Below are 27,993 nucleotides of genomic sequence, written 5' to 3'. Positions count from 1 at the left end.
TGTGGTTACGTTTCTCTTAAAACATCTGTTTCCTGTTCTCAGACAGCTGAACAACTAAGAAATTAAACTGCGGCTCAAATAAATATGTTCAACAGCAGTTAGTGGCTGTGCTGTAAGATCTGCTGTAGTGACGTTTCAGTGTGATGATGGAGAAGGTTCGCGGCAATGAAAGGTTGTCGTGTTAACGCACACAGCTGCAAATGTGTGGTATTAGTTGGAACACATTCAGAAAGTGAAATCAAGTTGAACCTATAATATTAATGTTGCTGCTGAAAAACAAGCAGAACAGAGCACAGAGCCTTGACATCACACTCACGACATGATGTCGAGTAAAAGTAAAACACCGATTTTGCTCATCCTATGCTAATACGCAGCACGAACACTTCAGGTGGTAATTTCTAAATCACAAGAGGTTCCCATGCTAATGTGAGTCCTCTGTGAATAGGACTTATGTCATCTGATGAATCCATCACCTAATTGTTTCTATGACAGCTTGTTTTTCTCTCCCTGTCATTACACACACACATACATGGACCCAGGTGGTACCTGTTCATGGAGAGGTCTATATTCTCTATGTTGGGGCATTCCCAGAAGGTATTGGGTGTAACAGTCTCAATGAGGTTGGCTTGCAAGTAGAGATACTGCAGCTTGCCCAGGCCCCGCAGCATCCCCTCTGTCAGGTTCCTTAACTTGTTAAAACCCATCTGGAGAACCTGGGGAGACAAAGACAAGTGGGATTATTCTAATCTCTGAGGAGGCGGCCGGCGCCAGGCATCACTCCCTGCGAGCCGGGAACATACAGAACAAACAAACAACAGTTCTGTACAATTCATGTTTCACATGGTGATCTAAGCCTCTGTGCTGCGCTGAATTTACTAAGATCCTGTTCACATTTTACCTCCTGGCACGGCTCCAGCAGCCGGGGTAGATGTGTGAGCATGCCAGCTCATTATGGCCGCGCTCCGCTCAGTTTGGTGCAAACACTTTCGCTTCAATGTCTCTGGAAGCCATAATGAGAGGGAGTTGTCTTTCATGTGTACGTGTGTGTGTGTGATTCGGGGAGAATTTAGATCCTTCACTTTAGAGAAAGTATCAGTATCACAGTGTCAAAATATTCATTTTGATTACAGTTACACGTCCTTCATTCAAAAGCTTACTTAAGTTAAAGACCTGAAGTATTATCAGCAAAATGGACTTTTTTTTTCCTTCTTAATAAATACTGATTACTATGCTACTTGTTCTGCCACTGGGTTTGATCTTTCCTGGAAAAATAACATTTTAATTAATTAAATCGACACTGTGTGAATAATACACACATGATAATACTGTGTGAATAATCCAGTGAATATGTCAGGCCTCATGCATCTTTTGTTTATAGGTTCATCTGGTTGCCTTTTCATCAGAAACAGAGTATTCTGAAGTAACTGTTCTGTGTGTACAGTTTTGTCCTTTTTTTGCAGTTATGGTTACAGTACTCCTCCTTACACATTACGTATTTTGGGGGTAATTTATTTGCCAACACATGCCGTAAACAAAGTTACAGATACATTTGATTGCTGGCATTTAAAAAAAAATACATTTCTATTGATATGAATTAATTCGCTGGCGATAATCATGTTGTGAAAATCTGGTCTCCTGACAGCCCTAATTTAAACTATAAGAACGAATCATATTACGTTATCAAATCTTTTGTCTGTGAAACCTTTAAATATACTGTTACACTGTCCAGCATCATCACTTCAAAATGAATGTAGTGAAGTCAAAAGTGTAATATTTATAAAGTTAACCTTCTGTAAGCTCAACACATCACACTTCCCGGGTAATGTACTTCCCCCATTGTGTGTATACACCTCACCAAGCGCCTTCACGAGTGTGTTTGTGTGTGGCTGTGCGTTAGTTCTGTTGCTCACCTGCAGGTTGAACTGTGCCGAGAACGCTCCGTCCTCCACGTAGCTGATGTCGTTCTTGGTGAGGTTCAGATAGGTGAGGTTGCCGAAGCGACTGAGCGAAGAATAATGCACCGAGCGGATCTTGTTCTCGTTCAGCCTCAGATCCACAATGGTGCTGTGGAGAGATGTGTGAAGGCCGGTTTTTGTGAAAGATGCAAAAAAATTTACGTCGACGAAACTCACTTTTCATCGTAACTCCTCTTACCTGTTGATGTGGGAGGGGATGGCCTCGTAAGGCGGCTGGTTCATGCTGCAGATCGCCAGCCACACGAAGCCCTTCTCCCCCTCGATGAGCCAGCAGTCGGCTGTGACCGCCGGCAACCGCATTACTGACACCAGGGCGAGCCAACAGAGGAAGGAGCTGGCTGTGGACAGGACCGCTGATGAAGAGCCTCCGGTTAGGTTATGTCTCTGCCGTCCCTGTCCTGTTCTCTGGGCCATTTGGGATGTCATCACAATATCCATTGGAGAAAGCCGACCAGAGACCATCTAACATTTATTCAAGCGGGCGGGCGCCATTTGAAAAGGGAGTGAGCGCCGGTTTTATAGACTCATATATTAGTTTGTGGTGACCTAATGTTGTCAGATGTGTGTCTGCACAGCTTGAGGTGTAGTCACAGCATGGTAACAACGCTCCTGTGTTTTCTACTCGGCTTCCTCGTAATCGTGCGGCGGAAAAATTTGAAGTTTGAGTCGAAGTCGGGTTCGGGGATTAAGGAATTTATGTGCAGGACATGATGGATCGCTCCGTTGGCAGTGTGCGTGTCCAGGTAAAACTGTATCAGTTGTTCAATTAGGGGGTCGCATTTGATTTGTTATGTATAAATTGGCAAGCGGAAGTTGTCCTGGCGCCAGATTGGCTGGTTCTCATGTCTTCTGTGGCCATCTGCATATCTGATTAGACAAGCACCTCTTTTCTTTCTTCCTCATTGCTCTCTGCTCTGTACTTGGTGTGAGAACTCGTCCCTGGAGGGGGAGAGAGAGAGGGAGGGGAGGGAGGGAGGGAGAGAGAGGGGGGGGAGGAGGGTGTTAGAAGAGAGGCGCTAATGAAACACAGTGGTTTATTCTGTGAGATACCAACAAACACAACCCTGTTACCAGCATGATGAGATGGAGGTAGTTATTTCTTCTTATATAACGCGGCCCGGCGCAAACACGCTTTACGCATGCACACACACACACATTCCACCGCGCTCATAAGACTTCTTCTTGACAAGTCCAATTAGCGCACATCGGCGCGGATACACAAAAAAGCACCTGCAAATCTTTATAAATACACACAGCTTCGTCCCTGCAGTGCGTACACACATTTTCCCTGCCGCGCTATTAGCCCTCGGGCGCCTCGATAGGCCCGGGCTAAGAATGGCCGTTACTCTGATACTGTATCTAATTAATTAATCTGCTCTAAATAAAACACTTCCTGGGAAAAAACAGCTGATGTCTGATGGAACATGAGGAGATGAAGGAGGGCTGAGAACAGAGAGAGGCTCGCAAAGCGCTGTGGAGTGGCGAGGCGGAGGAGGAAAAAGTGGGTGCAAGGGAGTGTTGAGGAGTGATGTTTAGGGGGGGGGGTGGAGTAGAGAGGGAAGCGAGAGGGAGGGAGGGAGGGAGGGGTGAGGCGGTGAAAGAGGCAGTGATTCTGTGAGAAAAAAGGATGAGGCTGGGAAGAGAGAGGGCTGTAGAGTGGCTCTCTGTCTGGGGAATGTGCTAGAATAGTGGCTTCCTCTTCTCTTTGAGAGCCGGTTTTCTCAGCTCTCATGAGAGCAGCAAACAGGATGTGACATCACGGAGGTGAAGGAGAAGGAGCGGGAAGGAGCGAAAGGTCCGGCGCCCTCCGCACAAAAACATCTTTTGGCCGCTGTTCCCTTCCTTATTGATTACAGATGAATAGCGAGGCGGGGAGGTGCTGATGTGTCACCTCTAATCTGAGGAGGAGGGTAATGCTTTCTGTGCGCGGGACAGAGCGTCTCTGAACTATCGGCGTCCTTGTAGAGAGAGAGAAAAGCCCTGATGCCACATTCTGGCTCGCCGCAATTTCATTATAGTCGCTTCTGTTACTCTGTGTTATCTTCCAAGTGTCTCTCTGATCCTTCGTCCTAAAGAAGTGAAACTTGTTCATCACGAGTGTGCAGAAGATAATCAAGAAGCTGCTGCAGCATTTCACGGATTCAGGGAGCAGCTCGGGAGGGACTTGTCGCAGATATTGATCGGTGTTTAAAGAAGCGAAAATAAGATTTGAATGCGCGTCACATTACGTTAACTTTATGACACGTCAAAGCTGCTCAGTTGGGCTGTAATTAAAAACAGCTACCGTCGTTATTTGCCAGCACATGTGGTATAAATCGTTCAATCACCTTCCAAACAACTCAAATACAACTCAAAGTGCCGTGCGTGCGATTGACAGAGGATGTGAGGAAACATAAATACATAATTACAACTGTTTATTATGCGTGATGTCCACAATCGCTCTCTTCTTGTATCACCCCGGCTACTCAGCTCAGCTGTCATCGCTGCCGGCTACACAAGACAAAGATCCTGCAGCAGCCACCAGCGCAACGGTGCTAACTTAGGGTTAGCGTCACTTGTTAGCATTCTATCACTTGCTAATTAGAAGTCAACAGATTGTAGTTGAGGTTGATGTCGTTAGTTTTGCAGGTATTTGGCCATTAAACCAAAGTATCTGACAAATTTGCATTTTGGCCTGATTGTGGAAGTTGGAGGATCACCAGAGCTAATAAACGGTTATTCCTGAGGAGAGCATGACTGTGTTATGTTATAGTAGTTGAGACATTTCCTTGACATCCTCAGAGCTGCAGCGTCTATAAGGGGTTGATACAACCCAATACTCAAACTGGACTCACACAGTGGTGATCTATCTGGTGTTACATTACGCTCTAAGAAAATGAGCACACTTCTTAGTGCGTGGCAGGGGGTCTTTTACAGTGTCATTTAGATTATGCATGCCTTTCCTCGCATAATCTCAAGCTTCCTGTACTCAGCTGCCATTCAGTGGATCGCTACCAATGAGCATTAAGATGATTAGCTCTGTACTTAGCATTAAGTCCTAGCGTTAAGGCTGCATGGAACAGTAGCTTTAATGGTGATGTTTCAGGTACTTTTCAATTAAGGATTGTGGGACCGGCGCTGCCGTTTCCTGCGCCAGGATATTTGAATGTTTCATGAATTCATATTATGCATCGTGAAGAATTCAACCGATCAGTTTTGGCGTCATTTAGTTGCGTCGTTTTTTTCTGCCTGCTGCAAATTCTCAGATATATTACATTTCTTTTGTTTGCTGTCAGAGTTTAAACATGCGTCGGATCATTTGGTGGTGACGGCGACGTGTTCAGAAGCCTTTTAATGATACACTCACTCTCCCCCACACATATACATCATCAGACACTTTAAATAATACAAATATTGATGTTGATATTTGTGAGTCTGGCCCTGGTATTTACTTGGCATCACGCTGAAATCAGATTTTGTCACAGCGCCCATCCCGACTGCTCGGCCCTCCTCGCTCATTCTCACGGCTCATCAGTCAACTGGCGTCGGCCTGTCTTTCAGCCCGGTGACATTTAATCTGCAACAGCTTTGGCCTCGTGGGACGCGGTGCTTTTAAAAAGGCAGAAATATTAAGTAGACAGAAACAAAGATGAATGTAAAACCGCGCCGTCCTTGTCTAGACAAAACGGAGTGGATCCCACGGCGGTTCGGTCGGGATTTCCGTCGTCCCCCTTTTTTGCTTACGTGATTTTGAAAGGAGGGAGGAAGCTCTGACCTCTTATCCCTATAGGAACGTCAGGAAATGCACACTTGTAAGGCGTGCACGCTCACGCATGGGCTTTTCCATCCAGTCAGCACAATCTATAATTGATGCTGAGACTTCCTCCCACATAGCGTGAGACAAACTACCCGGTTAGGCCACCGGAGAAAGGGTATGAACTGCTGCCAGCCACACACACACACAGACAAACAAACACATATGCACAGGAAATGTCCATTTTGCTGAGCGAGGGTTAAGCCCGGGTAAACAAGCTGTTGAGAACAGAGAACGCGAGGGTGTATCGAGGATGCGGAGCAGTCGGGGAGGCCAGACAGTTTGGTTAAGATGCGGAGACAGCTGAATTCTGCCTGACCTCTTTTTGTATCGAGGTGAGTGATGTCGGCTGAAGAGCCACGAGACAGAGGAGCAGCGCAGGGCAGCGGAGAGCAGGAACAGATACAGTAGCAGTTACTGGTTTGTACTTAACCTCCTTTTGTAGTAAATACACTCGTAGTAGCTAACGTGAAATACGCAGAGGGGACCGCTGAGAGTCTGTCGGCCTCTTTTCCATTTTGCATCATTCATCGCCTTCCCCCGACCGCGCTCCAGCTCTCAGCGCGCCCTTCACACACGCCGCTGCCTCGGCTTGCTGAGAACAATCCCGTGGAATATTCCAGCACTCAGCACCATGACCGGCTCGCTTTCCAGTCGTGTCACACTCAAAGATTTATAGGGTACAAACCGTCATGCGGAGGGGAGGGAGACCGAGGTGGACTCTAACCTTGCTTTACTGAAAAGGGTGACTGGTTACGGTGTCGGGAGCGCGGCGGTTTCAGGATATATTGCGTACAAGTACACGTTTTCTGAGAAAGAATGAAAGAACGTGTGCAACGTCTCCATTATACACACCGTCGGAAGCAGCCAAACCTGCTTCTGAAAAGACAAAAACAAGTCCGGCATCTTTCGACTCGACGACGACGATGACGCCGTTGTAAAACCGACATCTTGTAGGCTCATCGAGGCAGCCGGCAGCTCGTCAGAAACAAACTAACAGCAAGCAAGTAAGGCAAGTTGACAAATGTATATAGTAAAAGTTTAAAGCCTCAGCAACAAGAAAAAAAAAACATCTTTATTGTGTTTCTGATCCTCAATTCTTCCCTCCGTCACACGAATATCCAGAGTTGAGCCCAAAAGATACAAGAAAGATGCTGTATCCTGTTGAGGAGTGTTAACGCTTTTTCTTTCTACGTCTGCCAAGAAAGCTGTGTGTTCCAATCCTGTTTGTTTGGTACTTAACAGATTTCAGTGACATCTGGTTAGGGGGTTAGGCCACGGGCCAAACAAAAAGTGGTTACGTTTTGGTGCAGATCCAGGAGTTTTACCGACTAATACTCTTATCTGAATAACATCCTCGCGCGCGCATTCATTGTCTGCCAGCGGTGTGCGTTCCGATCCAGACGCCGATCACCCAATTAAATAGTTCTCTTAATTAAAACACCAAAAAAAAATATGAGACGATTGCACAGGTTTGGTTGAAGTACGCACTCAATTTGTGCATTTTCTCGTTCGCTGTGATTTAGTTCCAAATGTTTTGTTATTAATTGGCCCCATCTGCCGCTGTTTATTATCCGCGGGAGCTCCCCCGATCAAGGAATAATCCTGCACAGAACTCCTCTTAAAAACTACATCTGCAAAGATTAAACAGACGAGATGTGATGGCTGCCTTGCCTTCAGTCTCTTTACTGTAGCTTCACATTCAACATACAGACATGAGTGGTATTGATCTTCTCATCTGCGGGTGAGAAAACGAGCAGATATCTCAAAATGTCTTCAAACGTAACTGCCGCGTGTCACAACCCCCGAGCCAGAGGAAGTCGCAGTTACTCTGATTTTATTACGGTTTGGGTCTTTTGCCATCCTGTAGCTGCTGGAACAACTTTGTACTCACCAGACTAACTGCTGAGCGGCGACGTCACTACTACAAAGCCAAACAAGCGAGCAGCCCGACGATCAGACGGGCTGCAAACAAGCCGGTAAACAGTTGAGTCAGATTATTTAATGCACTTCATTTGGAGGTAAATGGTTTATGTGCGAGCTCCAGAAATGTCAGCATTAATCCCTCATTGGGCAGGAGCTGTGTTGCATGCTCAGCTACCGGGGATCGCTGTGGGTCAAAACAGGAAGTAATCTCACGAACTGATGGATGTTTTTAACCGACACTTGAATACATTTGACTAAACCAGATGTGTGTTTAACATCAGCACGACTGATCCAAACTGGTCGTTGATGGAGTTGTTGTGTTGCGTCTCTTTTGTGAAAATACAGCAAAAAAAAACCCAAAATGGGGATACAGGCACGACTACCGGAAAAAACAAGAGGAGTAAAAGTAGAATTATTATTATTTTATTATTTTGCGCTCGACACAATAAAAGGTGTGAAAAGTTTGGCCGAAATAAAAATAAAATGGACAAAACTATCAAATAAGAAGTATTGTCCCCGAGCGCTGCAATAGATTTCTGTGTGATAAATACCAACTCAGAACACACACACACACACACACACACACACACACACACCATTCCAGCGCTCCCCTGTGAATGATGAACAGCACTTAGGAGATGGGTTACACTCCTGGGCAGGTTGTAAGCGAGCCAGAAATATGAGCACATTAATAACGGGAGCACATTAAAATATGCACGTGCAAGTTCACGGGCACGCTGCACATCGCGGTGTGTAGCCGGGGCGCCTCACGCTCCGCCGCGACTCCCATTACTATTCCGGCACCGGTGTGGAAAAACAGCAGCGCCCAAACGAAGCTGCCAGGGAGCCGTCGACAGAAACACGACGATGAGGGAAAAGCACGTGTTGGCATGTGTCGCAACGAGGAATAAAAATGCGGCGTTTGTTATCTGCAGCGACGTTTTCGGTTCATTAAGCTGCGTTTATGACATCATTATGTAACATTTTTACCTTAAAATATCAGCTCCACGTCATGTTGATGGCACAGTGTGTTGTCGTAGGGTGAATTGTGTCTCTGTCACATGTTTCTGCTCTACGTGAGGAGATTTGTTTGTGGTCAGCACCGACATGACGTCTGACAAACTGATACGTACCTGGGATTTCTATTTACGACGGGTGTCGCACTCATCAATTTCTACATAATGCGACTTTACTGCATGTAAGACAAAGACTGATTGTTTTTTGTTCTTGTTGTTGTGTATCATGTCAGGAACCCTGCACATCTGCAGAGGCACATTTATTATATAATGCACACGTCATGTACACACAAGGACAGTTACTGCAGTGTTTATCTTTATTCTAATAGTTTTTAATTATGTTTTGTATTAAATTCATTAGTTTACTCTTTCTAATATCTCTTTATTATTGTCTCTTATTATTATCGACTCTTGTGCTGCTTCTTATTTCCCTCTGTACTTCTGTGTTACCTGCAAATTTCTCCCAAGGGGGATCAATAAAGGAACATCTTAATATTAATCTTAATTTCTTTTTTAAGCCATAACGATTTAAAGTAGTTACAGTTAATTAGTTAATGACTTGACATACTGTGTTTTTTATTGGTAGCGGCGACCCAGAAATCACAATCACAAAACTGGATCAAGTAACAGTTTTTACAGTGTTGATTAAACATAACCTATAAAAATAGACATGGAAGAAAAACAAGCATGTAAAAATATGTGCCCGATACTGAAATATCAAACGACATCTATAGAAATATGATGTACTACAGTCGTCACCTTAAAACAGGTAACAAGGTGTTCATCTAATCCAGCGCAGTCTCATCTGATGTCACTGTTTACCATGTACACAGTGTCTCAGCTGTATGAACTTACTGCTACACAAACCAACCCAAGACTGATGTGTCACTTAAAGAGCATTTAACTGGCAGAACGCAGCGTCATTCGTTGGTTTTATCTGGCACGTTTTCGACAGCGGCTCAGTCTTGAACACTGCACGGAGTATTTAACCTGAAGGAGCAGCCACGAGGAGCTGAAGGTGACAGGCTGCACACCTTCAGCTCCTCGGACAGTTAACCGACTCCGTGGCATGAAATCGGATCGCGGTCTCAATTATTCTCGTCTGACTTCCTATTAAAACACCGTGTGGCTTCGCTCTGCACAGATACACCAGCTGGTTTTTCTGGTGTATCTGACAAAGCAATTTCTGACAAAGTGAATGCGACAGAGTTTGCTGTTGCTGTGAGTTTTCACGGTCTGGTTATTTTGCTGTCGCCGTAAACGGACCCGACAAAGAGAGGCAGCCAGTGACTCAGCAGGTGTGGAGATTTGAACCGACAGTACTTCCAAGTTAACGTCGGCGAGCCGTGCCGCCTCCTGATTTTACCACGGGACTCCTGTTTTTCACTGCCCTCCTCCCGTTTCTTCCCAGGGTCACAAATTAAATGTACTGTTACCCTGAAAAACATTCTAGATATCGCTGAGTGTGAACGGTGTTTGAAACATTTGGATTCATGTTACGTAACTACACAACTCAACAAGGAAACCTGTCAATATGAAGCTGTTTTTGGCTATTCTAACGCGTACACGTCACGTATTACATCTTTGAGGCCTCGGAGTTCTGATCTCAGATGCTGTATGTCCAAAAACATCTTTATCTTCTTTTAAAAAAGTGGAAAAAAAATGATGCATGAAAGCGGCTCCATCATTTCACTTCATAGTTCCTCACACAAGAAGCGCAGAGAATTCAAAGTTCTGTTCAACTTTCATGTTTTTCCTTCCGACTGCAAAGTTCTTGATTCTGCTTTGAAAACGCTCCGCGGCTGCTCGCCGAGCGCTGTCACAGGCAGCTCCTCTTAATGCCGTATGTACCCTTAAAGTTACCAGGCTATTTTGGGATCGCTCCCAAATAATTTAGGTATTTATGTAACACAGAGATATGGACGTTAGTGGCGTACAGTGTTTTTTCCCTTTGTTGCCTGGAGCCCTGACAGAGATGTACTCGACAGTCCTTATGATGCTCTGAGTTCATCGTTTAAATTTGTCTGCTTAAAGGCTCGGAAATTCAGAAACTCATTTCTCTGCCGGAGTTCAAAGCCTTTTCGTCGGAGCGGCGCGAGATGAATCCACGGGAGTTGTCATCGGTCTGAATAAGTTGTTGGTTTGGGTTTTTTTTTTTTTTGGGACGCTGGTCCTTTGTCTGTCTGTCTGTCCGTCCGCAGAAGCTCTTCTGTTATTTATCCAAAACTTCATCCACGGTGATGCTCCCAACTTGTCGGTGAGGTCTCCCTTGCAGATTTTTCTTTTAGATTTCAGATGTTGTAACCTGGTTAAATATAGATTTCAAAAAAGAAAAAAAAAAAAAAAAGTGAATTCCCTTTGCCTGCGTTTCTACTATGAAGCTTATTGATTCCCCAGGACGCGGGGATGTCAAACTGTGGACGAGCTTGTGAAGAATTAATCTTTCCTCGGCGTCTTGGGACCACACATCAGACCGTATTACACAGTCAGTTCTGAACAGTACAAAACTACTCGCCCCCTGGTGTATACACACTCACACACACACACACACACACACACACACACACACACACACACACACACTTTACAGGGCACAAATGACACACGAGATTTGTGCAATCGATGAAAGTGAGTCATCTGGATTAGATTAGATTACGGAGTAGAAGAAGTGAGGAGGAAGAAGAGGGAGAGAGGGAGAGGAGGTGAAAGAGAGTCGGATCAAAAAGCAGCTCGCTCCGAGGCAAGAACAACTACATCTCTCTCACGCCGGGAGCGAGTGCGCGTCTGTCTGTCGTCGGCACGATTCAAAGACGTCCACGAGGGTGTAATTTGTTTTGACTCCCAGTCTCACCCATCTCACCAATCCCCTCCCCCCCATCTTCCCCCCCTTCTGCCCCCTCCCCCCCTCTCTCTATTGGAGTGATTGACTTTTCCGGAAATAAGGCTTCAACACCACACAAAATCACACATCCCTGATGGGGATCACAGGCTGACGTCTTTTCTCTCCCCCCCTCTCCTCTCCCACCCCGGGGTTTAAAAGAAGGAGGACTGTGGGGGTGGGGTGGGTTGGGGTGGCGGGAGTTTGGAGGTTGAGCTGACGTCCAGACTCGGCGTGATGGACGTTTCTATAAGAGATATGGAAACACGGAGCGTGACGGACATTTCTATTATAGAAATATTCCGCTGCGTGCTGCCCGGGCTGGGGTGTTGACAGAGGGGGAGAGAGAGGGCGAGAGACACTCACTGCTGTGCTGTGGAGGACGGGAGCCGGGGCTAAAACTGGAAAAGAAAAAAAAAATAATAATAATGCTATTGATACGAGTTCTTTTATTTACACTTATCGCGGTATAAAATCTCTGCCTCATCCGTCTCTGTCGTCCTCCTGCTGCAGAGTCTCCGGCTGTCTGTCTGCCTGTCTGTCTCTGTCTCTGTCTCAGCAGTTGTGGGGGTTACGCCAGAATAATAGGCAACGCTGATATAAATCTCCTCCATCGGCCCCGCGGTGCTCCACTTGTCACTCCCCTGCAGAGAGAAGTGAACATGTGAGATGCCACGGATGATCCTCTGTGGCGAAGCGATGTATGGTTACGTAATCCATTTAGTATTCAGAGAGGAGAGAAGGGGAAGAAAAGGGAGAGATCGGGGACAGAGGGAAGATGGGAGGCAGTGGCGGGAAGAGTCGGAGCGACATGAAAGAGAGTCGAGTAAATGAGAGCGAGGCGCAGAATGGAAACATGTCATTGAATAATATATAAAGTGTACCATACCGATTAATTATACATTGTATATGCTAAAAGTCGCTCTGACCTCAAGGACCACGGTCTCCGTTAATGGCGGTCTTGATAGTCGTCGCAGCTACGTAACGGTTCTGGAGGTGAGACTGTTTTGATCAGCGGCTGTTTCCAAGGTCGAGAATGAACTCTGAACATCAGCTATTCTACACAGGCTATAGTTTTTCCAGTAATTAAATCATTAGAGGGGGTTAGATAGGATTCTTTTCTTTTTTTTTTTGAAGTGGGGTTGCATGAAGAATTTATCCATAATCAAAAAGAAAATGTGTTTGGCACGAACAGAGATCTTCCCCAGGACCTCTCCGGGATGAAAGGGATTTTTTAAGCAAATGACGAACTGAAGCGAGCGCCAACTACGACCGAGCGCTTCTTTCTCGCTGTGTTACCGCACTTATCGCTCTCTCTCTCTCTCAGTGCTGGAAATGCTCTCACTGGCTGGCTAGGCCTTTTTACTGGAGACCTAAAAAAAACACCCAAAAAAAAATCATCGGACATCGGAATATTCATCCCAGATAGCAACATTGTACCAGACACGTTCATCTGGCCCACATTCTGCATGGAATGATGGCGCTCGGGCGGACCGCTCCTGTTTGCAGATGTTCCCAGATCTGGCAAACGGGACCGGACTGCCAAAACGCCATCGTTCCAAGCGGTATGTGGGCCAGATGAACGTGCCTGGTGTTGGCCAGATCTGGGCCGCAACAATTTTGCAATCTGGGTTAGAAAATGTACTATTGATGCAGGAAGCATCTTGGTTATTTTTCCCACTGATTATGCTACATTGTGAACAAAAGAAATCTGTGTGAAGAGCTAGTTATTTAGTCGGTTAGCTAATGTGTTAGCAGACAGTGGGCTGCTAACAGCTAATGGAGCTAAAAACTAAACACACGGCAGGACTGAGAGTTTCTGTTCAGAGCAACATGAAGCCTTGAACAGCCTTTTGACTACTTTTGATTTTACCTTTTTATTTCACCCTATAAACTGTTAACCTTGCCTTGTTTGGTGTCATTCTTTTCAGCACAACCTCACATTTACAGTTATTTTATGATTTTGACATACTGTATTAACACATTGGACCTAAAATCACACAAAAAACATAAAATCCGTGCAGGAAAATGTTAGATTTTTTACTGTGAAAAGCACAAACATGTTTAACGAACCATTTTTATAACTTAGAATGCAGATATAAATTGTTGTTTGCTAAATTTGTACATATGTTTTTGAAATGTACAATGTTATATACAACTATTTACATTAAAGTACTTCAACTGAGTACTGTTTGGCAGTAAGAGAAGCCTACTTTGAATTCTTATACTTCTACTAACAACTGTAGATGATAATAACACAGTGAAGAAGCAACATTTTGATTCCAGATGGTTTATAAGCCAACTGTCCAATCAATCAGCATGTCCCCAAAACCAGTACAGAGGCTGAGCGATGCACTGCTGTATTCTACGTTTATAATATTTTCAACGCTTTAGCCTGCAATCAAACAGCCCTTTTTCCAACTAGAGGCTGACGCTATTATATGAATCTATACTCTTTTCAGAACCACGGGACTCCTTTGATAAAAACAGTCATTTGGATCCAAACATACCATTTAAAAACACCAAAGTCTCGCAGTAACAACAACAGAATCACGGCAGCGGTGGACCAGCAGCTCCTCTGTTCTGTGAGGTAAAACGACTGTTTTTGTTAAAGGAGTCTGGTTGTGCGCTACACGGCCAAAGGTTTGTGGACACGCTTGTTTTTATTAGTTTGTTGTCCGGGGCTGTTTTTCATGCTTTGTGCTAGTTTCCTCGCTTCAGACTTAACGCTGCAGCATGTTACATAATGGTGTCGACAGTGGCACCCACACTTTTTTTTTCCCAATGACCCCTTTTTACAAAAGTCAAGTGTATATCACATGTGCTCCTCATAACAGATCCCAGTTTTATGAGCTTTTAACATGTGAGGCAGCCGATTCCAGGTCTTCAAAAGTGTTGAATCTAGCATTTCACACAGAAAAGCCAAGAACAGAGACAAATAAAAATACACATAACAGTGTTGTTTTTATATTTCTTACCCGTCCATAATCATCTGGGGACCCGTTGTGTGGTTGTGAATCACAGCAGTAAACAATAACATGCTTCTAGCTTTGCGGCAGAAGTTTGTTTAAGGGCTGATGCTGTTTCATCACGCTAATGCCCCCCTGCAGAAAAACAACGCCTATAAAGATACGGCGACCTCAACCTCATCCAACAAATGGATTACTGACTGTGAGCCAGCGGTTTCACCCGACATAAGTAACCGACCTCACTGCAGCTTTTTTAGCTTGAATGGGAATAAATGCATAGAAACCTTGCAGAGCAGCAAACGTGTCAACATATGTTGTTTTTTATAATCTAGATAAATCACACGCAAGTGTCATGTTTAGCTGTCCGCATACTTTTGGTCAGTTGTTTTTTTTTCCTTATATTGTTTTGTGTTACACCGGAATTAAAAACGAAATGTAAAAATTAATTTTTTCTATCAGAATTATTACATTTTATTCTAATAAAAGGATATTTACTCCTTTAGTTGTATTGCATTTCAAAGTAAAAGCCTTTCAAAAAAGGACTGTTGTGATTTAATTTAGATACAGTTAATTGCCAATGTATTGACATATACTGTATATAATCTTTTAATTAGAGTTTTAATTCAGCGTTTTATGATTTTTTTTAATATATCAATGCATTAATTTATTTTAATTAAACACTGAAAATGTCTACTTATAAACTTTGATGGCATATGTTGAATAATTGGTTTTAAATACGATGTCAGAGAGGTAAAACCTGTGTTGAGAGGTACAACAGTGTTGATGGTGTGACATGCACATCAGAAAATTACACAGACACATCCAGAGGCTGATACACACACACACATACACACACACATACACACACACACAGGTGTGATAACTGTGTGTGTGTGTGTTTAGTCTCTCTCTCTCTCTCTCTGAGCGGGCAGTAGGCCAAAGAGGGTTTTAACACACTTAATGGGATTTCACACTCCGCAGTACACACACGTACACACACACACACACACTCGGACACACAATAATGTTGAAGATAAACATGTCTGAAAGCTATGTGTGATCCCAGACAAATAAACACACACCCACACATGCACACTCTCTGATATAAAAGGATTTGTCAGGCTCCTGCATTCTACACATGCAAAACTAATGGACTCTGATATCCTCGCGGTAACGTTACTGTTACTCACTCGTTTCCACAGGACGCGACTTTTACACACCTGCCAGAGTGGAGACGCAGGAGCACACGCGGCCGTATCCTCCCCTTTAAAATCTGCCATTATATGTGTGTGAAGCATCAGTGTCGCAGCGGTCCTACAGTGGTCACTGTGACCCCGGTACTCTGCAGGTGGTCATACAGGTAATGCTGGAGTTCCCTGCTGCAAATCCGTCTGTTGAGTATGAAACACTCGGAGCATAAAGATCTCGAAAGGTGACTCAGAGAAGTCTGTAGGATTTTTTTTTTTTTGCAGAGGAGGACAGTTCAAGCAGCATTGGATTCACATCAGTTACCATAGATCCCGATGGTGACTCAGAGATATACCTAAAAAAAGAAAATAAAATGTGGGTCAAAATCTTTATAGAAACTTTTCAAACTGCTCCTCCGCCGTGACCCATTTTTCCACCGTGGATCTGTACATTCAGTGTGTTCCAAACAGTCATCGCTTCGCCAATACGAACTAAACACAACACTTTGAGCTCCAATACAGACACAGTGCTACATGAAAGGAGTGTAAACAGCCACAGTGTGTTGTGTTGTGTTGTGTTGAACAATATGAGAAGAGAAGTTACCGTGGACGTTCTGACACTCATATAAATCATATATAAATCATGTTCAGTTAATAGGAGTCACTGCAATCTGAGGACTAATTAATTCATATGATGCTTTTTCTGCTGTAGGTGCAGCACTGACGGCACTGACGGGTCTATAAGAGGCTCGACAGAAGAACCATCGTGTGTTTGTTCCCCATCTTTTTTGCCCTTTTTTGGAAATAAACGTTATATTATTTTGCATCGGATCCAGCGTCCAGTACCATTCCTTATTTATCATCTTTACTACGTTGTTTTTGTTTGCGCATGGTTTTACTTTAATTACATCCTCGTTGCTCCGTCTCCTTCCGCAGTTGTTAAAAGGCACCCGACTGGAGAAGCAATGCCACCAACTGTTTATCCAGATGTGCCCGATTTGCTTAACAGTGACTGGAAATGCTGATTTTTTGGGGGGAGAATGTCGTTGAAATTTGCAGCGAATTTCGATGGGAACAGGGGCGGCTGTAGCTCAGCGGGTAAGGCAGGTCGTCTAGTGATCGGAAGGTCGCTGGTTGGATTCCCGGCCGCCCTGGGCTGAGCTGAGCTGCGTGTCGAAGTGTCCTTGAGCAAGATACTGAACCCCAATTGCTCCTAATGTGCAGTCGGCACCTTGCACGGCGGCCTCTGCCATCAGTGTATGAATGTGTGAATGGGTGAATGTGGCAAGTACTGGAAAAAGCGATGAAACATTTTTGTTACAGTCACAGGTTCTGCTCTCCTCTCTCCCCCCACGGCTCTTAACTGAATCGATTGATTGATTGATTGATTGCACTTTAATAATCCCCAAGGGGAAATTCATTTGCCACCAAGCCACCACACACACAACAACATACATCAACAGACAGTTGATACTGAAGACAGAGCACAGTACACCACACACTACAACAAACAATAATAATAATCCAAACTGTTGTTATCCAATAAAGGCAAAATGGGTTATTGTTTGATAATCCTGTTCTGACGGATTATAAAGTCATCCACAAAGTCGATGTAGCGTGGCATTCAGTCTCGTGACGGCGGTTGAATGTACAAACAGGTCGTCTTGAATTAATTGTTGTTGTCTGGTTAGAGGCAGCCAGTCCAATGACCATATAAGTTGACTGTGAGAGGAGATTATAACGACAACTCGCATTTACGTTTCTTTATTAGGCATTATGACAGCAAAGAAGGTAGTCAGGCAAATAGGTATGAAGTGGGACCCAACCATCCATCCCTGATGCGCCCTTAAAGGTACTATTTATAAGAAAAATTGATTTTTAAGTCGTCAAATACTGACGCTTTGGGATGGCCACTCAAAAATCAATTCTTTTTTTTTTTTTTTTTTTTTACAAATAGGAGCTTTAAGGGGACATCAGGGATGATGTTTGTGTCACACAAGCGCAGTACTTTCACCCAGGAGACTGCTGTACGTGTCCAGTGGGCAACCAAAAGTAAACAGTATGTATATTTTTTAAGAGTTGCTGGCAGCACCGCCTCTTTTACAAGTATTTCAATTGATTTCACTGTGCTGCACTCTGGTCGAACCGGACGTTACTCTACCTGCTGTGGATCCGAGCTGACTGAGACACAAGCCAGGAGCTCTGCAGAGGCACCTTTCATGCCTACCGGCGGTGACAATTTGATACTCAGAAGATTTTTTTTTTCTCCTTTTTTTGTGAATTATTCCTCTAAGAGCACCTCAGTTTGATAAAAGCTCAGAAGCAGGTTTGTTTGAGATCAATCAGTTCCTCCAGAAAATAGTCTCCAGCCTTTCTCTGAGAAGTGGACTGATTTTTTTAACGGAACAAGCGGCTCCACTGTAGTTATCTGTTGTCTTCGGAGCATGCAGTAAAATATGGGACCTCTACACCGCGAGAGTGAGTGAGGGCGAGGGTGAGAGAGAGAGAGAGATTTCTTAGTAATAGAAAGCAGAGCTTATGTGCTCTGGTAGGTGGACCGTGTTATGGCCTGTCTGAAAACTTTCGCAAAGTTTGGCTTTAGAACTTCAACAGACAAATGACCGGGGCTTCATTCCATAACTCATAGAGAGAAGCATCCCTCTCGCTCTCTCTCTCTCTCCCTCTCTTTATATTTCTACAGTATCTGTCTTCTCTCGTACACAACACACACACACACACACAAGCACACACACAAGCACACACAGCTAGCAGCAGCTGAAGAAGCATCACTCAGACACCTCAAGCTGTTAATTTCCTTCCTGTCTCGATACATGCAGCCAACTGTGAAATGTTATAAAAGCAACATGAGTGTGTCCGATGAGCACACACACACACACGCACACACACACAGAGCCAGAATCACTTTTTTCCCCCCACTGCCACTTCCTGATAAACACATTATGGTTGAAAGTATTCATACGACCCGTAACTCTGCCACCAGTGCGTGTTTGTGTCTCTGTGTGCCTGCCAGCACACGTTGTTCGTTTTCTGCATGTTTTGCGTGCGCGTGTGTGTGTGTGTGTGTGTGTGTTTGTGACTGAGTTTCGGAGGTCGAGCATAATGGAAACGCTGCTCACCTGCTACTCAGGTTGACGCTGCGTTGACAGAGAGAGAGAGAGAGACAACCTCTGATGTGATGCTGGGAACAGCAATTGAGATAAATGACGGACATAATGGAACACTGTGGTGGTCCAAACTTTTATTTTTATCTCTCTCTCTCACACACACACACCACAAAAAAACTACAGATATTCAGTTACATTTTGTGCAACCACCACCAGCAGAGCGTCACATCGTGAATACTAAAACCTGCTTTTATCACAGACTGTTTAAGAAATCAGTGTGACTATTCCGATTGATGGTTTAAAGTATGCAGAGTGTTTATCGGGGTTCAGTGAGTAGTGGCTTAAAACGAGCATTTGGTGCAGATAATGTGCTTTTTGAGACGATCATCTGAGTAAAATGTGTCAGCATCCTTACTCATCGGGTATCTGACTGACGTTTATTCATCCAAGTTGATAAAAAGCTTCTTTCGCTTGAAAATGTTTCAAATAAATAATAAATAATGCAACTTCTGATCAACCTATGTCAAATGTCAGGCTTGTAGTTATGTCACAATCACAACAAACCTGGACATATAGTGATAATAAGTGCAGTTAAGCTTCATGTGAAAACTCTCTCTGCTTTCAAACAAGAGACAGAAGGCTTCGCGTTGCATCACCTCCCTCGGCGTAGCTGACGAGGTTTTAAAGCTGGAATTCCACTTTTCGTTCTGATCTGATTAATTCCAGACGACTGGATGATTTATGGACAGTGAAGGAAAGTTGTACAACAGGATGAAAAACTTTGGAATTGACTTTATTTGTTCTGTGTCAGTTTGTGCAACACTTGTCAAATTGATAAATTGGCTTTAATGATGTATCTTAAGATTATCCGCCACCTTTTTTTGTCATAATGCACCTCCTCCAGTTTTGCCCCGGAGCTGGTACCGAGCCACTGAATGAAACGGCAGCAGCTGTCCCGGTCCTCCCTGCCATTAAAACTCATCTGTACTTTTTAGTACTTAAAGTTGCACTTGGCAGGTCTGCGCTGCACTGGCAAGATGCACCGGGCTTTAATACCAAGTAATCATGTAACATATTGCCAGTAAACTGCACATGGTGGGTCAATACTTGCCAAAGTCCTGCTTTAACTTTACAGAGCTCTGACTCATCTACCTCAGATAAACTTTTGTGCTTTGTTTGAACTCTGTAAGATGTTTATATCTCTCATAATGTATATATTTAACCTAAGAAGATAAAAGAAAAAGGTCACACTGGGTGAAGATAAATCACGGAGATATTATGTAAAAATCTCAGCAGCATCGATTGCATAAATACTTTGCTGCTTTGAAACTCGGGCTCTGATGCCGACCAGCACCGAGTCTGTGAGCGGGAGGACGCTGGATGCGTTTCCCACTGGTCGGGTAAAACAGACCACATCGTCCGTGACTCGTTTAGTTTGGAGATCTTCTCTAACGCAGTTGTACTTTGTGATGTGGGCTGAAGGAATGTTCATCATTTTACAATAAAAATCCTCTTTAATCAATCAATCTGAAATCGGGAGGAGCTGCAGTGGGCCTGTAGCTAAAGGTGATCCAGCCCAAACTGAGCTAAATCTTGTCCTGTGTATGAAGCGTCTTATCTCTCTCAATAATCTAATAGTCTGTTGTTCCCTGGTCTCCTCTAAACCACCACCGAAACTGTGAAACGCTAGCTGCAGGGCACCTACAGCCTCAATGACACAACAGGAGAACGGACCACTCGTTCTCTCTCCCTGACACACACACACACACACACACACACACAGATACGCTCACACGCATACACGTCAACATTACCAACAGGGCACTACATTTCTCCACCATCTAAGAGGGGACCTCTGTTATTGGTCATTTTGAAACAACAAAAATAGAATGGAAAAGCTTCTTCTAAGGTGTTTTACCATAATATCACTTCATATGTGTTCCATTAACTTTGCCAAGAGAGGGAGAGAAATTGCCTTCAATCCTTCAGCCACGTCCACCTATCAAACAGGGGGCTTACACACACACACACACACAAACACACACACACACACACTGAATTAATCAGGCTCGAAACATTAGTATGCCTTTGTTGTTGCTGCTCGTGTGCAAAAACAGTAATGTGTCAGCAGGAAATGTCCCTACAGTTAACATACACGAAGCACACAAGCACACAGATGCTTTTAAGAAACACTACAAGGACCTTCGAGAGCGTAATTTAATCAGAACCCGCCTGAGGATAAAGGACAGTGATTGAGCGCTGACTTGAATGGACTGGATGTATTTTATAACTTAAGGCACCTGGAAACATAAAAACGTTGGAGCAAACGGATGGATTAGTTTCTGGGGTGAACAGTTGAGATATAATTTTAATACCAGACGACAGGTTGGAAAATTATTTATCGTTGATTGTGATCACATTTTATCTGAAGGTTCTGGCTCGAGCAGAGACGATGAATGTGCTTCACTGGATATCTGGTTCTCCTGAGTAAACATTAACACCTTTTATTTATTTATATTTCACTCCACGTCACTCTGTGGATGTAAATGTATGTACATTTATAATGCGTACATTGTAACCGCAGTGAATAGACGTGGATGTGTTCTGCATTGTTAACTCAATATTTCAGTGGCTTGATTTGTCTCCTCCTCAGTGATCGCAAAGAAATAAAACACTGCATATACAAGTAGAAGACACACAGCCAAGTAAGAGAACAAAAACATTTGTATCAACATATAATTAGAGTACGAAGAGAAATCACATTTTAGAATCATCTATATTTCTAATTATAATTATTGATACATTCAGGTGTTCATCACTTTAATGTCGAAGCTGGTAAAGGTGGTTTAATTACTTAGTTTATCGGCTGGTTAGCTTATGAGTAGTACAGTACTTGAGTAAAAGTACTTTGTTACTTTCCACCGCTGATGCTGTATCAATGATGCCATCTTTCCAACTGCTCTATCTTTTAGTAAGAGACCGTTTGTGAGCAAAGTTACCAAATCCTCAAACTAAGTGAACAGCAGCGACCCTGGAGAAGTAGCCAGTAGCTACGACAGTGACGTTTTCTGCTGTTGGCCATAATACAGAACACAAGTGTTGCTGGTCGTGATGCTGAATGTGTCAACAGCATCTTACTGTCTGACTTCTCTCCATCCAGCTGTTCTGTTTTTAAATTCTACATTCAGAAATATGGAAATATCTCCTGTAAAATAAAACAACCAGTGTTATATTAACTTATATTAACAACACTGTGTAGGATTCCATTGCTTATTCCATTTTTACACCAAAATGAGTATGTATTTATACTTCTTAAATGGGTAAACTAAAAAATAAGCATTTGATTCCCTTTTTGTAAGCGTCAAATCAAATGCGTCATCAGAATACATCTATAAGATGATAAGGCATGCTTTAAAACATTATAATAACGTTAATAATTAGACAGGAGTTGCTGAGGAGTGAGTCATCGCACTGTCTCATCTCTGCGGACAGTACCTATCATTCAGCTGACATGGACTGACATGGACGCCGCTGACAAAGTTATGGTGATTAATTTTTAAGTATCTTTGACTTCACCCTCTCTTGCAGACTCAAAGTCGACTGAAGGACGTTCGAGCGCTTGCCTGACCAGAGAAGGATAGAAAAGTGTTACCAAGCCACAGTCTGTACCTCAAACACGCCTCGTAACATCGAGCCTGAAGGGATGAAAATTGTGTTTGCGTCAGAGAAGATCCGAGCTGGAGCCGACAAACACCCATGACTACTGCAGAGACATTTCATGCCGGTGGACCCATTCACATTAAAGACAACAGCCATATGTTGGTGGGCGTTAGTGGGGTTTTTTTGTCTGCTGCACAAGGGGTATTATAGCAAAGACTTAATAGGATGGTGTATTTTCTCACTCCATGTTTGTAAGACTGTAATTCTCTCACTCAGATCACGTGGGACTCGGCGTGCGCCTGCTTTGTGAACGTGTGTCTGGATAATGGAGAGACCGGTGATTGATGGAAAGGTTAATCATTCCAGACAGATGGTATGTGCTGCTAAATCAGCATTAGGTGAAGTCAGACTCAGACTGTGTGTGTGTGTGTGTGTGTGTGCGTGTGTGTGTGTGTGTACATCTATGTGTGCATGCCTGCTTAGGCTGTAATGAGCGGGTGCCCGCCACTTGATTGGCCTTGAGTGGAGGGAGACCCGGCCAGTCAGGCATCATGGGAACCAGCAGCCTCATTATTTCCAGTGTATAGAAATGTGTATCCGCCTCCTAGCTTGTATTGTGAGTGTGTGTGAAAGCTGCTATGTGACATGAGAGACAAAACAGCTACCGACCAGGCGGGAGCGGAGGTCAGCACCTCATCACGCCGGAGCTCCATCCAAGTCCAAACAAGCCAACGGAAAACCGCGCCAAGGTCATTTCTTAGCAACTGTGAATCAAGTGGTGATTGGAATGACCCGACACTGAGAGGCTGCGTGCATGTGTGTGTGTGTGTTTGTGTGAGTGTGTGTGCAGGCATGCGTGTGTGTGATCTGATGAGACTCAGTAAACCTTTTGTCTCAGCCTCATAAAAGCTGTTGACCTCAGGACACTACCTCACCGAATCGACCTCACCAGCAAACACACACGCAGTTTTTTTAATGCATAGCTTGTTGATTTGCTAAGACATGCATTATGGCAGCGATGCTTCCATGCATTACATACATAAAACATGATTCCGTGTTAAGACAAAATGCCTTCGCACAAGCAAACTCACACACACACACACACACAAGCTGAAAAGGGAAACCGAGGCAGCAAACTACAGCTAGCACAATGTGATAAATGTGTTTTTAGATCCAGTAAACACACAGAAACTCTCTCACGCAAACACATGCAGCTCCAGAGGAGGAAGGGGAGTCAGAGAGGAAACGGGGGATGGCAGGTTTTGCAAAGGAAACTAAAAGATTGTAGTCTTTCTCTGTGCATTTAAAACATTTAAAACAAACAGGAGCTCGATCATTATGCATGCGTCTAACCCCGCGTGGACGGACACGGTCCTCGGATGAAAACAGCCGGCACCGGTCGCTCGAAAATGATCTGTTTATGTTTTCCTGGCGCGCAGCCATGTGGACAATGACTGACCTCCCTCAGTAGCAAGGGAGAAGGAAGTATGGAAGCATGATGTTGTTATACTGCAGCAAAACCTCCAAGGCTGTGTACAGACTGTTAAAAAAAAAAAAAAAAAAGCTGTGTTTAGTAAATCACAAGGGGCTTCATCGGTGTGGGCAGGATGCTACAGGTACTGTTGAGAATATAAAACACAATCCTGGATGTGTGGTTTCAGTGTTACACCCACAAGACTGATGGTTGCTGCAAAAGGTTTAAAGCTGCTGTGCTCAATATGCTTTATGCTTTATAACAGTAGGTCAAATGACTGTGTGCGTGTGAAATGTGCTGCTGGTAGTGATGAAGACGAAGGTCATTTTCACACTTTCGGCTCCTTGTCTTGGTTTCACAATCCGCAAATTTACTGGTTGCTACCGAGCAAACGATCCAAAAAGACAAGTTCAAGTTCAGAGTCATTTTGGACATTTTTTCAGCTTCAGTTCCAGGCGTGTAAAGAACTTATTGGCTGCGTCTGAAATTCCATACTAACATGCTATTGAGTATGGTAAAACAGTATGTGAGATTTTTTAGTATGTCCGAAACCTTAGTATGCACCTAATAGTAAGTGAGGTGCATACTATTTCCGGTAAAAATTACAGTATGCAAGCACTGGACACTACGCCGGCATAAATATCCCACAATGCAATGCAGCGGTGACGACAACAACAACACAACAGACAACAAGTGCAGCTTAAATGCAGCTCTGGTGTAACGTCTAACGTTATAACGCTTCAATTTAAGTTTCTAACGGTACCCGTTTAATGAACGTTAGCTCCTTAATTAACTCAGTTAACATTATAACCACAATGTGTTAACAGTGTGTTATCATAAGCGAAACCTTATACTTCAGTAAAAGCCAAATGAAACATGTTTTACACAAGTATTATTGCAGATTGCCGGTAGAGGCGAGGTTGACACGGGTTACCGCGGATACGCATCTCCAATCCAACCGGGAGAAAGTGCGTCACTTCTGCGCTAAGCAGTGCGTCTGAAAAGATGCATACTACTGTTATTCACTCAAAAGTATGTTGAACGACAGTACACATATTGAGTATGTAGTGTATGGTATGGAATTTCGGACGCAACCATTGTGGTTAAAAATGAAAGTTTTTATGACAGCCAACATTTACTCCATGCAGCCGAAGCGACAGGGTGGAATCGGTGATGATGATAGTTGATCTTTTCTTCTCACGTGCTACAATACGGAGCAGTTCTGACCATTCTTCAACTTATTCATTCAGTTGTTGTGGTAATTGTTCCCAGCTGTATGTCTGTTTCTGTGTAAGTACACTGAGGGGAATGTAAATTCCTTGTATGTACATACTGTGCCAATAAAGCCGACTGTGATTCAGCTTCTTCCTGACGCCGCTCTTCCTCCTCTGTCATTATGCTCGGCTCTGATATTGTCATTGTCGCACGCTGCGCTCCTCACAGCTCCATGCATATCAACACACCTCATATGCATACAGACGCGCAAAGACATACGACCGAGCTTTTCATATCAATAACTCCATAGTTTACACACCACAACAAATGTTTTCTCTTGATATCAACATGTTTCTTTCCTCCCTCCCGCTCATCTATTTATTTTTGGTCTTGTGTTTTTCTTTGATGTCACACTTTTGTCACATTTAAATAATATATAAAATGGATGAATAAATAAATAAGACCCTCGCTGTACTAACACTGTATCTCTTTGAAATGGGAAAAAAAAAATCCTTTTTAGCGCTTTTGACAGTCTGAAAGCACTTTTGGGAGGAAGTGGATGGTTGGATCTAAAAAGGACATGAATTTGATACTAGAGAGAATAGTTTTTTTTAAAAAAAGTATTTCCCACCAGTGGTTAACATTTGATTCTTTGAACCAGCAGATGATTTATTCCTCCACAATATCCAAATTTGACTGGCTGAGTGGCGTCACGTGAGTGATTTACATCACATGTGATTTGCCTGTGAGTTTCCAGGGCAGCTGGTGCTGTGAAGGCTTGAAAAGCTGCACAGGTTAAAACGGAAACACTCTGTCAAAATGTAATAATTCTAAATAATTTGTCAGCTATTGATCCGTTTGCAGACAGGAGGGTGTCTGCGTCCAGACCTGGAACGTGACCCCATATTAGTGATCTCCAGGAGGATGGAGAGGGATGGAAGGTTAACAAGGAGAATGCAGTTTAGTCATTTTGCTAACAAGCGGGACGGCTTCCCCCCTGAGGCCCATTTTGTACTCACTCATACCCCAGCTACCAAAATACACCTCTTTCATCAAGATCCATGCATTATTCCTAGAGACAACACTGAAAATATTAACCCGCCAAGAACTGACGCTTTGGAATTCTCTCCTCCTTGTCAGCCTCCTCGGCCTCCTTGGCGGAGTTGATAAATCAAATACAATAAAGAGACTGTCCTTGCTTTAACAATGAGATGCGACGGATTTCAAAAGGAATAAAACATGTTTAACAGCATCTGAACTGCATTTAAAGAGCCAAACACAAACAAACTACTAGCCCAGAGTCTCTCCACAGGCACAGTGTCGCTGTGTTGAATTTGAAAGTATATCATTTTTATTATCGGGAAGCGTTTCAGAACCTCCGTCTCCGACCCATACTGCTGACTTCAGTGTCAGGGTTGAAGGAAGCTGTACTCTCCTCAGGGAAACACAAAAGAAGTCCTTCTCTGCTGCCGGAGGTAAACAACTTATGTAACACGAGCAGTGACATAATCGTTTTGATTGTCAACTGTAATGTGATTACTGGATTTAGGAACACTAATGTGTTGGCAGTGTTTACGTATGGGTTTCTACACAAAGTACTCAGTGACATGAAACTGGCGAGGTCAGACAACGACAAAGACGCGAAAAATGAAATTTAAATGGTTTTCCTGAGCGGTTAAATGATGTCACCGGTGAAAAGGCACTTTAAATAATTCGCCATAGTAACACAATTAGACAGCTCTCCATTAAAAAAAACGGCTCCCAAATCTATTCCCACCTCAACTCTTTGTGTAACTACTCTGTGAAGAATTGCGCACACGACCAGCACAGCCACAGTTTGATTGACATCTCTGAGTGAGCTGGAGGTGCTGCATCGAAAGCTTCATTTTCCACGGCTTCACCTCCACTCACGCACAACAAGCTGCTAATAATCTCTCTGACCACCGTCGTATTTCATCACCGCTTCCCTCTTTGTTATGCCAACCTCCTCACATGCTCTGTATTGTGTTACAGAGATTGAAGACTTGGCGAACATGCAACACATTAAAAGGGCCGCTCAGCATCACTCAGGCGCACCGGAATGCCTGCTACGCTTCTGATACATCCACTGACGATTAAGTACATCCATGAAATCGCAAATTCTCGAGCGACGAAAAACCACGAAAAAGTGCGTGAGATCAATTCACACAACTGTCAGTCTGATGAAACCAGCACCAGAAAATAAAAGAATAAGACATTAGTATCAAATTCTCCAGGTTACAGTTCTTTTTTAATGATTTATGATGCTTTATATCAGGTTTTCTGCCCCAAAACATGTTGATTTCCTTCACAGATAAGCCAGCTGTGTTTGATAGTAATGGCCCTGAACGAAAGGATTTCGCCGATATAATTCCTAATTTTAGCTCCGACGTGCTTGATGATTGTGACTTTAAAACTTCTGGAACATCAGGGGAAAAAAGCACATTTGAGGATTTTATGCTCTTCTCTCCGAGGTGTCACATTTCCCTAAAAACATCCAATATGTTGTAACACAGATCTTTACAATGACACAGTGAGTTTATACAGCAAGTAAGTCTGTCTTTATCAGTTCTACCACATCACACCTGTCGTGTAAATGTCAAATGGACTCGCATTTCTATAGCGCTGCGCTTTACAACACTTGTCACATTCACACACTGGCCACTGCTCATCCGGAGCAACATGAGACTTGCAGCTGGATTCGAACCAGCGACCATCTGATCACGTGACAACCCGCTCTACCTCCTGAGCTACAG

General features: G+C 43.7%; 1 protein-coding gene across 3 annotated transcripts in view; it reads right to left on the bottom strand.

Annotated features, from left to right (window-relative positions):
* The window catches only part of LOC115584721 (protein ELFN1-like), a 138,348-nt gene that overhangs the window by 9,965 nt on the left and 100,390 nt on the right, over positions 1–27,993 (bottom strand). For 2 of the 3 annotated variants that reach the window (XM_030422360.1, XM_030422343.1), the window contains 3 exons: positions 2,155–2,915; positions 1,911–2,064; positions 547–713 (listed from right to left, as the gene is read on the bottom strand). In XM_030422360.1, coding sequence (XP_030278220.1) covers positions 547–713; positions 1,911–2,064; positions 2,155–2,438 — 605 coding nt within the window. In that variant the 5' untranslated portion in view covers positions 2,439–2,915. Of the gene's footprint in view, positions 1–546; positions 714–1,910; positions 2,065–2,154; positions 2,916–15,778; positions 15,800–27,993 lie in introns of those variants that run through there. The other variant, XM_030422351.1, reaches the window with a different exon arrangement.

Source organism: Sparus aurata, chromosome 1 (genome assembly GCF_900880675.1).
Source record: "Sparus aurata chromosome 1, fSpaAur1.1, whole genome shotgun sequence".
Lineage (NCBI taxonomy): Eukaryota > Metazoa > Chordata > Actinopteri > Spariformes > Sparidae > Sparus > Sparus aurata.
The sequence above is the reverse complement of the archived record's forward strand: the minus strand, read 5'-3'. Positions and strand labels throughout refer to the sequence as shown.